This window comes from Mesoplodon mirus, assembly GCF_964341445.2.
Source record: "Mesoplodon mirus genome assembly, chromosome: 1".
Lineage (NCBI taxonomy): Eukaryota > Metazoa > Chordata > Mammalia > Artiodactyla > Ziphiidae > Mesoplodon > Mesoplodon mirus.
The window spans coordinates 226139780-226158420 of record NC_138976.1 but is presented as its reverse complement, the minus strand read 5'-3'; the positions used below and the strand labels follow the sequence as shown (position 1 = coordinate 226158420).

The following is an 18641-nucleotide window of genomic DNA, read 5'->3' as shown; positions in this document are numbered from 1 at the left end:
TTATTTAAGTTGTGTCCACTCACCACACACACACACACACACACACACACACATTCATACCCAGGAGGTGTAAAGTACTTCACCACCTCTAAACATTTTTTTTCCAATTGAAAAATGATCAGGGAATTTGATCTGACTGTGGAGCACAGTGTGCTCCTGGACAATAAACTTAATAAAAACGTTGAACCATCAACAAAACCAAAATTAGAAAGGTAAAATCTTCTTGGAAGAGTAGACTTTACTTTTCCTTCAGTCAGGAGAGACTCAAGGCACTCTAGGAGTCTCAGTGGCAATCGTTCAAAACGCAGAATGTGCCCTAATTACATGTTTGTCTTAAAGAATTTTTAGAGTTATTTTGCTTAAATGCCATGTCCTCCACATTGCCTTTATTTGCTTGTCTGAGGGGGAAATGATCTCTCCTCCGCTGAATTCTTATAGGCCCTTTGGTTCTATCAATCACTGGTTTCCATTGTTGACACATAAAACTGACATGCCATGATCTCCTCTGCTAGCTGGAAACGTCAGGGCTGAGGCAGAGGCTATGTCCTATCACTCACCTCATTGGAATTAAATCAACAAAGAGCACTAATATACTACTTCGCTGTAATTTCTAGTCTTTCTAGAGCTCAATTTGATAAAGGATGAATAACCTGAAATTCAGTTCAAGAGCATTTTGTTCCTTATATTCCAAATATACCTCAACCAGTTTAACGTCGAAAAGTCACTGAGTGTGGTCTCAGAACTATTTTTCTAATGAGAGTTAGGAAATGATTACATCAAACCAATGGGGGGAACGTTGATTAAGAATTGGGTTGCCCTCCTGAATCTTATTTGACAAAACACCACTTAGACCTTTAAAATGTGCATAAAACTTTTTTAAAAACACATTCTCTAAATTTCATTTTAATCTATGTGCACTGTACCAAAAATTTCATAAAAATACAGTAAAATTAAGGGGGAAAAAGCACCGTAATCCCACAAGCCAGAAATGAGTGATACAGAAATCATCCTTTTACTTGAGATGTTTAACTGAGTTATATTTACAAAGGAAACAATACAGCAGAAGTAGTCTGCTTTATTTTGATCTAATTGTGCTTGCATGAATGCTTACTAATAAAATGGATTTTTATAAATCCCCAAATCAATAAGACTGAGGGCATAAAACCATGATATTTTTAAAGCACCAGTCTCTGAGTCTCTGAACCTGAAAAGAAATGTACACAAAATATTAAAGTGGAGCCATGCTACGGTTTTTTTCTGTAATATTGAACCAGCAGAGCACCGACTTATTCAGATTATGGTAGATATTCCCTTTTGTGTGACTACAAATGTTTATGTTAATGTCACCTTTCAATGGAATGTGTTCTGACTTAAGCATATTTGAGTTATTGGACATTTTTCTTCCTGTGGTGCAGGAAGCCCTACATTTGTCTGTTCGTTACATTCCTTTAAGGACAGAGGAATGGCACAGAAAAAAGAAGGGAATCAAACAATAAAGCAAAAAGGAGTTTATAATTGGAAGTGGTAAGGAAAGGTAAATATAGCAGTGAGTAGTGTTGTTCAATTTCCCTCTAGCGAACATTAGACTACACATCAAGGTTTTTATTGGATTATATTCCTTTTAAAAATTAAGAGTGAGAAGAGCTTAGCAAGATACAATCAGTGACTGTACATCATACTTAAAGCTAATATTCATCTATTCTTTTTTTTTTAAATTTTACCATAGTTTCTTTATTTTTTAATTTTTTTTGTGGTATGCGAGCTTCTCACTGTTGTGGCCTCTCCCGTTGCGGAGCACAGGCTCCGGACACGCAGGCTCAGCGGCCATGGCTCACAGGCCCAGCCGCTCCGCGGCATGTGGGATCTTCCCGGACCGGGGCACGAACCCGTGTCCCCTGCATCGGCAGGCGGACTCTCAACCACTGCACCACCAGGGAAGCCCCTCATCTATTCTTTTTTTTTTTTTTTTTTCTTTTTGCGGTACGCGGGCCTCTCACTGTTGTGGCCTCTCCCGTTGCGGAGCACAGGCTCCGGACGCGCAGGCCCAGCGGCCATGGCTCACGGGCCCAGCCGCTCCGCGGCACATGGGATCCTCCCAGACCGGGACACGAACCCGCATCCCCTGCATCGGCAGGCGGACTCTCAACCACTGCGCCACCAGGGAGGCCCTCATCTATTCTTTATTCTCTATTCTTTCTTCCCCTTTCCACCTTCCTTCTACTTAGGTGCCTAAACTATTTTGGGCAAGACATTTACAGTTTCCCAGGAAACAAAAGGATTGTAAAAGCTTCTGGATTATAGAAGTTATTTCCTCTTCCTGTAAGAACATATGTTTTCCTTTAATCAAGCATAACAAAATCTCTGGAGATAATGCCTCCTAGGAAAAGACTACCTATTTTCAAGATGCAAAAGAAACGGGTCAGAGATGTGAGTGGACACACCTACACTGCCACACATGGTGTTCATGTATAGAACCCTGAGAAGAGCAAAAAGTTTGAAAGTGGGTCTCATTCTTATATTTTTTGATGAAACTATTCATTAAAAAAAACTTACTGTGATTCTAGCTGAACGAGTCACATTTCACCTTTTAAAGAATGATGTGATCGTTCCTTTTTCTACTGTAGAAGAGTCTAAATCACTGTGCTCTTTTGGAAAAATAAGCAGTTAATCTGAATTAGGTGATGTGGGTTCTACCTCCAACTTTGCCACCTAAATGAGCGAGGCCTGAATAAAGATCATGTCCTAGGCTTCATCCCGCTCCTCTGCAGAGTGGTGGGGGCTTTTGCTCTCACGGGTCTGGACCGACTCTTCCAAGAAAGCTGGGAGCACAGTCTGCCCAGTACCAGAGGTAATGTGGACTCGGCTATATTCTGTGTTTTGTAACCGTTAAATCAGCCTAAACCTGTCTGCTTCGTTGTTCATCTTTATCTCCACTAATGACCTTGTCTCCTACTTCAAAGAGATAACTGAGCATGCAACTGAATTATAAAATCACAATTCCTGTCTCTACCGCCTGCCACATTTTGCCTCCGGTCCGAGAGAAAGACTTAAGACTTCTGGTTCAAAAGCTACCCTTCAACGACTGCTCTTAAAACTCTTCCTTTTCACCTCATCAGTGACTTTGCCCTTTCTCTTCTGAACCTCTCTTGTGTTTTCCTAAGTATTTCCTAATCTACTGACTTCTTTCTTCCAGGATGTGAGCAAGCTCAAATCTCCTTTCATTGTAAAAGCAAAATTAAACACGCAAATGAAGAAGTGCCTGCCACATCTGTGTCCACTGTTACTTCCTCATGCAGTAGTCTCTTTCAAAAAAGGGAATCTATATCTTTCCTTAATGCACAATTCAATGTTTTAACATAGTTGTACATGTATTTTTGTACCAAAAGGCTACTTATAATCTTCCACATTTCTTTTGGTTTTTATGGCATTTGATATTATTGTGTTATTGATCATTCTTTTATTTCCAAAACTTTTCTTTTTGGTTGTATGACACACTCTGTGTTAGTTCTCATTTTTCTCTTATCATAATCCCCATCCTTCTTTTTTTTTTTTTTTTTTTTTTTTGCCAGTACCTCTCCTTCTGCTCATCCCTTAGAAGCTGGTGTTTTTAAGACAGTGTTTTTCAAATCTGAATGTGCTTTATGACTCATCTGCCGGGCTGGATAAAATGCAGATTCTGACTCAGTGAATCATGGTGGGATTCAGAGTTTGCAGTTTTTTTTTTTTTTTTTTTTTTTTTTTGCGATACGCGGGCCTCTCACTGTTGTGGCCTCTCCCGCTGTGGAGCACAGGCTCCGGATGCGCAGGCTCAGCGGCCATGGCTCACGGGCCCAGCCACTCCACGGCATGTGGGATCTTCCCGGACCGGGGCACGAACCCACATCCCCTGCATCGGCAGGCGGACTCTCAACCACTGCGCCACCATGGAAGCCCTAGAGTTTGCAGTTCTAACAGCCTCTCAGGTGATGGTTATTCTTCTGGTTAAAGGACCACATTTTGAGCAGCAGTGCCCTCAGCAGGGAAGGACTTTTTGACATCTGCAAGCCCCAGTGGATTACAGATGTGCTGTGTTAGCCACAGCTCAGCCTGCAGTGTGTGAGATGGGGCAGCTAGAGCCAGGCTTGAGGACTGAGAGTCACCAGGCTTATTTGTTTGTACAATGAGATGAAACATCCATGTGTGCTCAAGTATTAAAAAATGTAGGAAAACCTTGCCCCAGAATTCTAGCCATCCAGTCTTATCTAATCCCAGGTCTTGTGTTCTCACCTCTGTGCTGAACTTTTCCATCAACTGGATATCTCATAGGCATTACATTCACCATACATATCTGGAACTTAACTTATGATACTTTTCTACATGGCTATGCCTCTTCTTTTATGTCCTATTCTTGTCGTGGCACTATTTTTCACCCAGTTACTAAAGGTGTAAATATGAGGCTTATCCTAGACCATTCTCTCCGATCCTCCACGTCCAAGCAGCGGACTTTTTTTTCGGTCATTTCTCATATTGCTCCTTTCTCTCCATTTTTGGAATGTCCTATTGCATTAACCGTTTCCTACTCTCCGTGAGGCCAGTTTTCCCCTCCTCACTGTGAACATACCTTCTATTAATTTCTCCATATTGCTTCCTTTTTTGGGATAATAGTTATACTTTATTTGTATACCGGAATATTTATTCTTATCACATTCAACCATTCTGCTTGAATATAAGCAGCATAATGTGTTGTAGAAAAATAATAAATTTCCCCTTTCTCTTGAGAAAAATCAAGGTAATGGTCTCAAGTTGTGTATTTTTCTGCAAATATTAGGATTGAAAAAATAAGAAAAAGGGGGTAAAAATAAAAATAATGCTAAACACTGAAAATTAGAAGAGTCAACCATGATGTCTACTATTTAGAATAAGGTGATGTTTAGAAACATTTGAAAAAGTCTTGGAGATTTTCAGAGGTCTTAAGTTTTCAGTGTTTGCAGTAACTTGAACTAACCTGCAAAATTATCAACATGTTCCCTTTTTTCTGTATAATTTGGAAATGATTCATATTATAAAAAAGAAAGATATACAACCCCAATTTTTAAAATTAATATTTGAAAAACAATTAATTTTGGCAAAAAGTAAAAGGTGGTATAGTTGAAACATTTTGAGAAACATTTTAAAATGGAAACTTCTTGGGACTTCCCTGGTGGTCCAGTCGTTAGGGCTCGGTGCTTTCACTGCTGTGGCCCTGGGTTCAATCCCTGGTTGGGGAACTAAGATCCCACAAGCTGTGTGGTGTGGCAAAAAAATAAAATAAATAATATAAAATGGAAACTTCCCTTTATTCTGGAAAATTATATAAAAAAATATGACCTACATCCTCTCCAGCCTTGTCTCTCATCCCGTGCCTGACATATAATGTAGCTTCCAGCCACACTGAACCAGCTGTGGTTCCTACATTTTTCATGCTGGTTTGTGCATACATCTTTGCACAGGCAATTGATTCTGCCCAGACCACCTTTGCTTCTCACTTAGACAATTCAATTCAAGGACCACATCTTTTGAAAAGTTGTCCTGCCGCCACGCTGCACCCCTCCCACTAACAGTTATGTGCCCTCTTGTGCACTTAGTGAATCCTATGTTCTCATTAAAGCAGTTCTCTCTCTCTCACACACACACACACACATACACACACGTATTATCACTTTCCTGTGTATCTCTCCTCTAGACAAGTGCTCTCCAAACTTCTATAATTGCCCACTCTAAAACTTAAAAAATATCCAAACATGCACTTCCAATAAATGTATACATTATTATGTATATGCTTGCATGTATACATATTGATAAATATGTTCCTTGACAATATTTCACTCATATATATGCATATTCCTAATAATCCATATATCAAATTTGCCTGAGGCTTATTTTTATCAATTTTTATTTTTTAAAACATAGTGATTCAATATTTTTATAGATTGTACTTCATTTGTAGTTATTATCAAATATTGGCTTTATTCCCTGTGCTGTACATTACATCCTTGTTATTACTTCTTTAGTGATATTTCTGAGACACAATCCGATCACGCTCCTTTCCTACTTGTAATAATTCCCTTTGGCTTCACTTGAAAGACTGAGTTCCATAACGGTGAATGTAAAATATGAGCTGGAGCCTCTGGACCTCCCTTCGCATGCACTTCCAAAAAGCCAAACATGCCACTTCCATTTGCAACTTAGTGGCCAGAACTTGGCCATATGGACACTTAAAGCTAAGAGTGAAACTGAGAAATCTTTAACTTCTTGGAAATGCCTTTAAAGATAAGCCTCTTCTTCTCTTCTGATAGCTGGAAAGCAGCTATGATTTCTGAAATCAGAGCATCTATCTTGGATCTCAAGGAAGAAATCTTACGTTAAGAATGACAAAACAAGAAGATAGAAAGATCAGTAAACTCCCATTCCAGATGTGGTCTGGTTGCTTCCATGGTTTTTCTTTTTCCTTTTTTTTTTGAAAGAAAAACAAATATTTCTTAAACCAATATTATTGTGCACTTTCTGTCAGTCACAAATGAACCTAATCTGAACTAACACAGCTATAAAGGGCTAGTCTGTTTATCCCTTATTTTCCTGCCATTCAACATCTTTCACATCTACCACTACAATGGATTTTAGAAAAAAAAAAAGTTTCTTTGAATAAAGGCTACTGATATTAGGCGAAGTGAGAAATTATAGCTGTAATCCTAAGTACATATTTTCTCTTAAGGAGAGATTAGTGCGTTTCTGACTGTGTTCGTTTAAAAAAAAATGTATTCCATAGATGGATACAGCTTTACCCATTACGTTTTTAAAGTAGCATGTTAAGTACAATCACTCAGTGTATAGGAAAGCCACCCAGCCCTTCAAAGACAGAGCTGAGATCTGACCCTGAGTCTTCTTTCTCTAAATTCCTTCTTGTTTTCACATGTGCACACAAGTGCATATGCACAGAGAAGACTGAGGCAAGAAAAGTTAGTTTAGAAACCATCTAAAATAAACTAGCTCCTTCCTGTAGAGGGATAAATCTCATCTTCTTTTTACTACTGTATTTTTGAGCTTGTATTTTCATATGTTCCAGGAATTTGAATCTTTTTCATACTGATTAAGCTTTTCCAATGTAATTTTTGCTGTAAGTTGACCTATATAACCGTACAAAGGCACACAAAGAATGTCATACACTTTGGTCTTTTGAAGCAGAGCAAAATTTTAAGTTTACATACTATTATTTAGGGGGAGATATTTAGGCTACACATAAAACTAATTCTCTATATAATCTCAGGAGGCACCAACTGAGGTCTGAAGTAGATTCAGTGTCTTTGATGATACGTACCGTATTTAAGATTTGTAGGAAGAAAGAGATAAGCCCAATTTCAGGAATTTAAGAGGGGAAAAAAAGATTTCATAATCTTTTAAAGGGTTTTAAAGTTGTTAGAAAGAAGCAACATGAGGCAGAAGGGAGATTTCTAGTGGTTTTATCCATATAATCTTCTGCTACCTCTATTCTTCCCAATAAATAAAACAAAAGGCAAGAGAAAAACACGGAAGGTGCATTTCTTCTTACTAGGCAGTCCTATACAAAGTTGGGTCCCTTAGTGTTTTAATAGACTAAAGGTAATTCTCTTCTTAAATAGGAGCAATTTAAGAACTGGTGGAAAATATCATTTAATGCATATTAGAGTGTTTTATTATTTTATAATAAGAAAGGAATTTATAGAGATAGATTGCTTTTAAGTTTTTCATTACGATTTTATCATGTGTCATTCTTCTTTCCCTTGTCAGGAACGTAATTGTTTATAAAACTAGGAAAAGTCATAAATCTCTCCTTTTCTTGGATTTTTGTTTTATTTGATCTACTAATAATTAAGTTTCAGTGCTCAGACTTCAGATACACATTTAAATGATACAAATTAACAAAAATATATGTATAGTGGTATCAACAGAACTAGTGAATACAAAGTAGCTTATGTGAGTATTCTCTTCCCTCATAAGCAAGTGATAACAATGAAATATTTTGTTTAGAAACAGAGAAAACTATTATTGGAATAAATATTTGCGGATGTTTTCTAACACCCTACAATAGTCATATAGGTTTTCCCCAGGAAGTTAGTTCTAAAACAACATAAAGCATGAATTTATTAGATAGGGAAACTTGGGGGGCCCATGGTGGAGATGTTACTATGAAGTTTGCCGTATCCTCCATTTCACATGGAGACTGGCCCGTTGTCTTTTCTAAGGATGCTTTTCCTGTCTGAAACACTCTTCCCTCTTTCCTGCCCACTCACATTCCATCAACTGTTCACGGTCCATTTAAATTCCCTGCCTCTTTATAAAAATTTTATACTCCTTTGCATTCCAAAAAAGCTATTTTCTTTTCCCAATATTTATAATTTTTACTATTTTTGGTAGTTATTCATGATTACATTTTCAACAATTGCCAGCAAAAAAGAAATTGTCATTCAACCACCCTTAATAGAGTCTCTTGGGCTTAAAACGTTAAATGTATATGAGTAAACAGATTAAAGGCAAAAACAAATATTCTGTGATATCAATGGTTCTCAGTTTATCTAGGGAATTGGAAACATGTCAGTGATTCTGATCCCAGAACTGTGAGAGGTGCCATAATAGAAATTCAAACATTATGCATTGAGAATATGCATTATTTATTTATTATTTAGAATGGTCATTTAATTATGTCTTCTGTTTTCACTGCAGAGATCTTACAAAAAGTAGATAATTAAAAATTATATGTTGCTTTAAAATATATTTTATATATGTATATATACATTTTATATATACATGAAATAGTTATTTGCTACAACCATTTTTATATTAAGTGCTATTCCCTTTTTCCAATGTTTAAAAGAAGAAGCTATCATGACATGGAAGCTCAGTACTGCTTCATTTTGTAGAGGTGGGGATAGATCCCAGATAGGAACAAGTGAGACATAGGTAAGTAGTGAGGAAATGGAAAAATGTAGAAGAATATTTTCTGTGAAAGAAAAGAGAGATAAGAGGCAAGTGGGTAAATATATTACCACAGACAAATAAAATTGGGAAGAAAAAAAAAAAGCACCAAATCTCTCACTAATTTTCCTCCTAAATGCTAGAAGGAAAGAAAGACAGCATAGTATTTTTATTTATGCCTAGAATTATTTATTTGAAATTGTAAATCTGCTTTGGCGGGGGGGAGTGTTTCATTTCAGAAATGAGTGAGCCCTGTCAGTGTGCAAGACACTCTTTTAAGCCCTGGTGATAGAACTAGAAATATGTTACTGTCCCTGCCCTCCAGGACTTCATGGTTTGAACTAGAGGCAGTATTCAGGCCACTACCACAGCCCTGGGACATATACAATAATAAAGGTACTGTATTCCTGGAAGCACAGAGGAGGTATCCTCACCTAGACTTGGGGAGCTCAGAGAAGGATTCTGCGAGAAGGTAAAGTGAGTTGAGTAGAAATTAGCCAGACAGATAGAATGCATATGGTCCTCCCAGGCATTTGATGCATGGTGTTTGAGTGGTTGTTTCATCAACGTTCACATCATTTATCTTCCCCCAATTCCCCACCTTAAGTATTGTATGGCCAATATGAACCAAAACAAACCAAAACAAACCAAAACCAAACAGCAAGATAAACATCATTTTCTGATGATTTGCTGACACCTTACTGCCAATTAATAATCATTCCTACTTTCTTTTCTATTAGTAGCATTTTAGTTGTTACTCTATTTTCTTTCAGTTTTTTGTTTTATGTGGACCGTTTTTTTTAAGTCTTTATTGAATTTGTTACAGTATTGCTTCTGTTTTATGTTTTGCTTTTCTGGTCGTGAGGCATGTGGGATCTTAACTCTCCGACCAAGGATCGAACTCGCACTCCCTGCATTGGAAGGTGAAGACCGCCAGGGAAGTCCCAGTCAGTTTTTATTTTAATGGTAACATTACTCTCAGCTTTTTGTACATATCCCTGAACTCCTGAATTGAAGAATATCCAGACCTTATGTCAGTACTAACTGTTGAGATCCTTTCTATAACAACAATTTAACTTTAAAAAGGAATTTGAACTTTTTCATTTATCTTACTCTGAAAACAAAAGAAAGTCAACAGAGTTTAAATCATAGAAAAATAAACTGTAAATGATATTATCTCCAATATTTTTTTTAAAAAATAGTTTCATGAAATTATGAAAGTCATTGAACAGTGATGTTGGTAGAGGCAGCTGTGATTTGAAATTTACTGATGGAAGCCTAGTGGCTTCTGGGAACTTTATGTATTTACAGAAAAAAATGTCACTAAAGTTTCCTAATGCTCTTAGGATTAAATTATCTTAAACGGTATCAATAGATAAATGATTGCTTTACTTCTAGGTCATGACTCCAAACAATGAAACTATACAACTATAGTCTAAGTATCATAAAAAGTAGCAACCTTTACAGCATGCATTCTCAAGAGGGGTGTTATCACCCCCAGGAGGGTGGGTGAGAGTTTTATCTTGGGGGTGAAAAATCTTATTCTTCTTACATATAAAGCACAGATCTATCTCTATCTCTATGTATCTAAGGCTATGTACTACACATGAGCAAATATACAATGTACTGTGATATTACAGTTTCATGCAGCCAATTAGAAAAAAATGTCTAAAAATATCTTTAAAGGGCTCCTTAGGAGGCAATGATGGGGAAAATAGGTTGAGAAATAATGCATTATACAATAGAAATTTCAATTTCTCATGGTGATAAGAAGCAAATCTATCACTTTTCCACTGGGAGCTGCCAATTTATGTCTGTTTTACAACTTCTCAGAGCCGGTAACATCTTCTGAGGCAATTTATTTGATCTTATAGCCTTTATGATATCTTGAACACAAGATTCCCTTTCCACTCCAAGTAATAACACAGGTTGAAATAAAATTCAAATCTAGAGTTATAGATAAACAGAGATGACAGGTAGGTAGGTGTCATCTCAGTGCTGATCTGTTGTTTATCGAGCATCTACTTCACGCATGACATTGAATTAAATATTATGGCAGTAAAACAAGATCAGAAACAATCTTATCCTCATGGGAGTTACAATCAAGAAGGAGAGACAAGACTTGCATGAAAATCTAAAACACACATTTGAAGGTGATGTCACATGTCCCCACTCTACGGTGGCATATCATAGAAAGTTGAGATTCTGCTTCTCCAGCACTTTGCACACTGCCTGGAAATGCAGTCATTGCTCCACAGACTTTTATGAAGTTACAAAGAGATTCAGGTAGACTGTTACAGGCACCCTGCAACTGGAGCATACAAGCTTCATGCATGGAGCAACCACATGGAAAACATTATCAATTCAAACTGTGTCTCAAATAAAGACCACACTCTCCACAAGCAGGATTGTCATTTTAAGTGAAGAAACAAGCATAAAAAAAAGGAAAAAAATACAGAAACAAATATTTGGGGAGGGGGAGCACATGTGCCCAAAGGAAGTTTCCGATGTCCAGGAGAAAACAGAATGACATTTTGTTTTTTATTCATTAAAATTGTTAGATAAATATTTTCCTTTTCAGGTAAAAAGGTCCTTATTGCTGGAAATTTTAACGTTTACAGGATGACTACCTGTTATAGATATTTTTGAGAGATTTTCAAATTTAGGTACAATATTGGATGGACTAGTTACCTCTAATGTAAGCCCAACCATCCCATATTGGCAATGTTTGTAAAGTAGTATCAGAAATATCTCAGGGTCTATAATTCCTAATTGGTTATTTTTGTCAGTGTGCAAATTTTGCATGCACTCCTAGAGAATGCTTCATCGTTTGCATTGGAAGTTATTCCATGCAATAAACTATCTCAGAGGATGTTAATAACCTTTCCATTTTATGCTATTCTTAATTGTACCACTGAGGTTACTGCTTCTGTGCATCAAATTGTCTGAGAGGTACTGGTAATACTTCCTCCTAAAAACATCTCTAGTATGGAGATCCTGAAAGAATTTCAGAAATACACTGTAACGGAGTTGCTTTTTTAATTTAATTTTATTTTTTGCTATTTCTTCCTCTTCTGACAACATCTGAGGATTTCAAACTCTGTTTCTTAAAATGTGTGTGGTTGCCATGCAGTTGTTAGAATAGCTTCATTTTCTGGGGCTAAAGAGCTCATTCTATTCACACTTTGTTACTAAACAGTTGGTCCTGTCTTAGAATGCCTGCCTTCACTCCAGAACCAGTTCTCGAAGCTAACTCACTTATCTCTCTTCTTGATGCATTTTTCCAACAAGACAAAGCTACAGCTTTCTTCCAGTGGAGAAAGACAAACCACCCATGTTTCAAAATGGACATCTGCATACACAGTTCATTTTCAATAAATACAGTTAATCCAAGTATAACGCTAATCATTTGGTGAGGAGTTTAAGAGACAGGTTTGGTGGGAAAATCAAGGATTCATCCAATATGCTTCACGTAGTAAGGAAAAGTTAAAGATGCATCTTCTCCAAAAGAATTCCAAAATAATTCCCTAAAAGTCTCCTGAGAAAACTTAAGTTTTTAATCATCCGTGATTGTGGACTAGTTTATGACATTAGTTGAAATTATAGCATTCAAAGGCTCTATAGAAAAGGGATAGATATATGCTATTGATAAGAGCAAGTCCTTGGGATCGACAGTATAAAATTATGATAAATCTATGACTTTGTCACTTGTTTATGGCCAGTCGCACCTCCACAGTTTAGCTCAGGACTCTGAGTGCGTCTCTGTGCCCTGCTCTAAATGTTCTACCTTCATCTCATACAAATATTTTTTCTGTTTTTTGTTCTTTGCGCACAGTGTGATCACCTTTGTAACAGTTTAACTGTTCAGTCTACAGTTCAAGCATTGTCTCTGTGTTCTCAGCTGACAGCAGGATACTCAGATCTACTGCTACCATCTCAAACTCAAAACCCCCAAAACCAAGTTCACTGTCCCCTTTTCTTCCAACAATCCAAATCCTCTACCTGATTTTCTTTCTTTAAAGAGATCCTATTTGGATGAAAAATGCAAACATGATCTCCAAACTCTAAAACAAGCAGATTGTCCTTTTCTTCTAGTAGTCTTGTCATTGTTGTCTGTTTACATAGTTTTTTACTATTACTGATGATTATTAGCAATCTTATGATTAATTGTAATTTTGAGGTAAACTCTACCTCTGAAAGGGATTTATAGAGATATTTTAAGCCAAGTTACCAGACCATTCCTATAACAATAACTGTCCAGTTATAGTTAAATTATTTACTTCTAAATTTCATCCATATTCCATTATGAAAGGAAGCTGCAACTCCACATTTTGGCTGGTTTACTATTGTAGTCAGCTCAATAGTTGTTGCTAGCAGAATATGATTTTAAACCATAAACTGGAAATCTTTCAACTGAGTTTGACCGTCACCGTTCCCTTAGCACATTATAGGCTTGTATCATTCCTATTGCATAGGATATTTTCTTTATATCTCATTTCTGCCCATTGAACAAGCATCTTGTAAGATCCAGCACAAGTAACAACCCTCTGGGGAACTTCCCTATTTCACATTGCCTAAAACATTGTTGTTTCTGTTTTTCTTTTGTCACTTGGCCCTTTGTATTTTCTTTCCTGCTAGACTCTAAGTTCCATGATAAGAAAGGTGATAATTTCCCAATCATCCATAGCCAAACTGTACCTAGCACAAACATGTGTGCACAGCATGTGATGATGAAATCTTGTTGAATTGCTTAACATTACACATTAAACACGTATTTGGTGATTGATTTGCCTCAGTACATAGTTGTGTGATCAAGGGAGAGAAAAATTACATACAAGAGGAAATATTTAAAAGCTGTTTCCTGAATCTGCAGAGCAAATTGCTTGAGGCATTGACTAGAGAACTGGGCCACGATCCTTCTATACTTAGGAAAGCATATGATTATTTATAGATACAAAGGGAAGAAGCATATATTATGTGTACCATAATTTAAAAACACTATGTAGAATCCTGCTACAGTACCTACATACAAGAAATCATCAAAATAATGACTTTATCCCCTGAGGTACATTTTTCTTCAAAATCTTACATAAGAAAATAGACCCAACATTAAAAAGAATTTTCCCCATCCTCCAAAACGTACCAAAAGCAAAAAACAAGAAATTCTATGCCAAAATATTTTTCTTAGGCTTTGAAGTAAATCAAGAAAACATTTTGTTTGTGATTATAAAGTATGAAATTCATACATTCAGTGTTTTGACACAATATACCATAATTTATTCAAATAGCAAGTCTGTGTTGGTATCAAACTATAAAGATGAAAAACAAAATTGTATGTTGTGAAAATAATTAATTTAGATGAAATAGTTTTGGCAGTTCTCCTGCTTTTGGAATTTGTTCTGCAAGCTCTTCATAATCATCACTTATTTACATTTCAAAGAAAGCTGAACACTGGTGTTTTGTTCTTTATTTTGTTAGTATGAGAAGTAGAATCCAAAAGCCATAGGAAATTTTTTTCAAAAAACAGCAATATCTGAGCAAAATGTGAAAATTTTAAAAACTTCACTACTAGGAAATTTAGATTTCTTATGTCTGTGTCTGACTTGTATTTATTAAAAGAATTCACCTCTTTAATAAGTTCCCTTTAAATATTACATTTCTAATACCTGATGTATTCTGATAATGAATACTCCTAATTATACTATAGTAGTAAATGTTTTTGTTCTGCTGTTTTTGCCTTAATAAAATTCATTTACTGGGGTTTCCCTCGTGGCGCAGTGGTTAAGAATCTGCCTGCTAATGTAGGGGACACAGGTTCGAGCCCTGGTCCAGGAAGATCCCACATGCCGCGGAGCAACTAAGCCCGTGCACCACAAGTACTAAGCCTGTGTGCCACAACTACTGAAGCCCACGCGCCTAGAGCCCGAGCTCTGCAACAATAGAAGCCACCGCAATGAGAAGCTCGCATACTGCAATGAAGGGTAGCCCCTGCTCGCCGCAACTAGAGAAAGCCCACGTGCAGCAACGAAGACCCAACACAGCCAAAAATAAATAAATAAATTAATTAATTAAAAAAAATAAAGTGGTACTGACTTGTAGAATCTCTGTGGGGAGAGAAACTTCCTAATTAAAAAAAAAAACTCATTTACTAAAATGTAGAAATTATGCCATGATAGAAACTAAAATATCATCTGTGGGCTTGCAATAATAGTCTATGAAAGCGCTATAAATTTTTATAGTAATATTGCACTGATCAAATTTTGTACTAGTAATAGCAATAGGAACTCTCATATATTACAGATAGGAGTTTAACTAGGTACAACTACCTTAGAAAACTTGCAGTATCTACTAAAGCTAACCATACTCATATCCATTCTAGCAATTCCTCTGCCTAGTGAAACTCTTGGACCCAACTCATATAGTCCCCAAAATGCATGTATTCACATGTATTCACCAAAAAAAGGCATGATCAAGGAGGTTCATAGCAGCACTAACCAAAACCTAAAAAATTACCCAAATATTCCTCAGTAGGACAATGGGTAGATTGTGATGTCTTCATATAATGGAATACCATACAGAAATGAAAATAAACAAGCTATTGATACATGTTATAACACAGATAAATCACATATGTTTCATAAAAATAAAGCAGACTCAAATAAGTATATAAAGTTCAAAAGCAGGAAACACTTTTATTGTTGCATAAGTCAGGATAGAGATGATTTTGGGGCAAAGTAGTGCTTGGGAAAAGATATGGTGGTAAGAGGGGGCATGGTGAATGCTCGTGTGATGCTGACAATTCTACTTCTTGATCCGTGGTCTCTTGACATGGTGTTACCTTTGTGCCACTTTATTTGGAACTTTGTTGTTTGCACATTTTTCTGTGTGCATTTATATCTCAATAAAAAAATTTAAAACCTTAAACCTATGAAAAAACGCTTCTACTAGGATGTTATTTAATTAAAACTTCATATATGGTTTCTGGTTGTTGTTCTTACTTCCAAATTTCCCTGGAAATAATATTTTTAAATTAAAAAGATATATTTATGAATTTAAACAAAATACTTTTTTGACTTTAGTTTTTCCTTTACATGTTTCCTTTTTTGCTCAATACCTCACGAATAGGCTTAGCGAACAAAAAATGGTCTCCATAAAGAAACTGTATTTTGCAAGATACTTCCAGTAGAGGGACCTTCACTTTCTAAAGGAAATTTCTATAGAAAATTTTCCTTCAAGGACCATCACTAAAAAATAAAAATATTTAATTTTTTTATGTATGATTAAAGTTCTTCATAGAGTGATGAGCTACTCTCATCTAAGACCAGTCTAAGATAAAGAAAACTTTTTTTTCGATTTGTGAACGAAAAAAGAAAAACTTGATGAAGAATATATGTATCACCAAAACTTCTATATTGGGTATGTCTTTTTCAAGTGATTACATTTTTAGACTATTCATAAAAAGCATTTTAAACTAAATTATTTAATATTAATGAAGATAAATTCTAAGAATATATTATAACAAATATCATGGTGATTTGCCATTACACAAATTTGACCTCTTCGATCAAAATATTTTAGTTATTAACATTAAACTTCCTAAACCTAAGTATCTATCAACTAAGCTCTTCTGATTTCTTTGAAAAAAATAAATGTGTATTATCTAAGATATTAAGAAATAATTATGGTAAAATAATCAATTTATCTTATGACATGAATTTTGTACTCCTTTCCATACAATTTACATCAATGTAAAAGCTCTACATTCTTTGCTTTCATCACTACGTATGAAATTTGTAACAATTGTAAAGTTACAAAAATTTACTGTCGTTAAAATATTTTTCACTGAAAATATCCTGATTTACAATGGTTTCAACACCTTACTTCAGAAAAAAATCGATAATTTCAGAAATATAATAACCTTCACAACTAGTTCCTGTTACTAAAGGTAGTTATTATGGGATACGTTATGTTTTTCTAACGTGCCTAACAATGAAAACTTGACATAGCAACCCAGAAAAGAATATTTACATACTTCAAATGGAAATCATTATACGAATAACTTAGTTACTCTCATTATTTGATTTCAATCTTCTTGAAAGTCTTGTGAGCCATAAAATGGAAATTTTAAGGTAATTATAATAGTAAAGTAAAATTTATATTGTTGGTTCAAAAATCCATATGAGCAGTATCTTTCTTACATATTGTTTGATGAAGAATGGGGGTTAAATTACTTGATCTGTGTTTAGTCTCTCTTCTCTTTTAATTAAAAAGAAAAAAAAAGAAAGTCTACCAAATATGACTGGATATGATAAGAAAATGACACATCATAGAACAATTTTACCATTCAATAGGTTTCTTATTACTTTCTCCAAAATAATTATTCTTGGCATAGAACATATCTGGTGATTTATTCATTATTTTGCCTCCATGAACCAGGCTCTTTAGAAAATAGTACTCACAAGGCCTTTATTATTCTATTCATTTGAACTTAACCTCTAGATATATCAACAATGTTCAGAATATCTCTGATCACTAAATGTTTATGTTCTAGATTTTTTTTGTCTTTTAAAAAGTAAGTAATGTTCCATTTCTAATTACTAAATGTTTTGTAACTTTCAAAAAAGAGAGTAACACCCAGAATTTATAATTCACTTAGAAAAAAGAAACACTTAAAGCAATTTGAGAAGACCTAGGCTTTGGAAATATTTTTTTGCTAGGGTAACCTCAGCTGCAAATAATATAAGATGCCAGTTACTAAAATACATTAATTAGTGAAAACAGAGCAAAGTTACATGTTGTAGAGGTCTCAAGAGATAGACTGCCAGATACCTTTAGATAGAAAACAATACGATTTAAGGGACACTTTCAACAAGTCAACTTCGAGTTGCATTCTTGGTTTCATCCATGACAAGTAGTTGCAAGGCTTGAATGAGTTCTCTCCAACTGTTAAATACAAGTGGACTCACCTGAGTAGCAGTGCTGCTTCCCAGAAGTAAAATCCCGAAACTAATGTCCGAAAGTGTCTCACGTAGGCCATGATACGGAGGGAAAGATTCACGACTCTGAAGTGAGTCTTAGCCAAGGCATGGGGAAGGAGAAAGCCGGGAATGAGAGTGTGCAGTCTACCTGCGTGCGGTGGTGGTGGACAGCAACGCCTGGAAAGCTTCAGCACCTGAGACAGCTCCCCGCGATCCACGGAGACCCTCTCTTTCAAACACTTGAAATTCCCTTTCGACCCCTTCTCTGAGCAGAAGCTGAAGGGAGATTCACAGGATTACACATGTGCAGGTGATTTATACAGTGACAGCGGAATAACGGATGAGATGAGAAGTCTGAGGTGCCTAGGTTCTGGGCAGCAGTTCACGGGAGCTCTAGCGGCAAAAGAAGAATGCTAGTCCTTTCCTGACTCAGACCCACGACTGGATAAAGAAGAGCAACAGCGGGAGCAAGGATGCGTCTGCACCTGCTCCAAGCGCCGCCCGCCCGAATCCCACTGTCCACCTTTGGGTAAACCCCGGGCCACTAGCGTGGCAGAGGGAAGCGGGGGCGGGGCCAGACGACACGGTCTTGCCAGCCAATCACAACCGCACAGCGGGGCAGAGTGACAGGCCACTCACGACGGTAGGCGGTGCTTAGCTCGCCAGGCTTAAAAAAAAAAAAAAAAAAAAAGCGTT

At 36.3% G+C, this 18641-nt stretch overlaps 1 protein-coding gene across 2 annotated transcripts in view; it reads right to left on the bottom strand.

Moving 5' to 3' along the window:
- Positions 1 to 18010, bottom strand: part of GLRA3 (glycine receptor alpha 3) — a gene marked incomplete at both ends in the record, with an annotated part of 162464 nt that extends 144454 nt beyond the window's left edge. The window contains one exon of one of the 2 annotated variants that reach the window (XM_082621169.1): positions 17934 to 18010. In XM_082621169.1, coding sequence (XP_082477295.1) covers positions 17934 to 18004 — 71 coding nt within the window. The remainder of the gene's footprint in view (positions 1 to 17933) is intronic. The other variant, XM_082621168.1, reaches the window with a different exon arrangement.
- Positions 18011 to 18641: the final 631 nt, after the last annotated feature.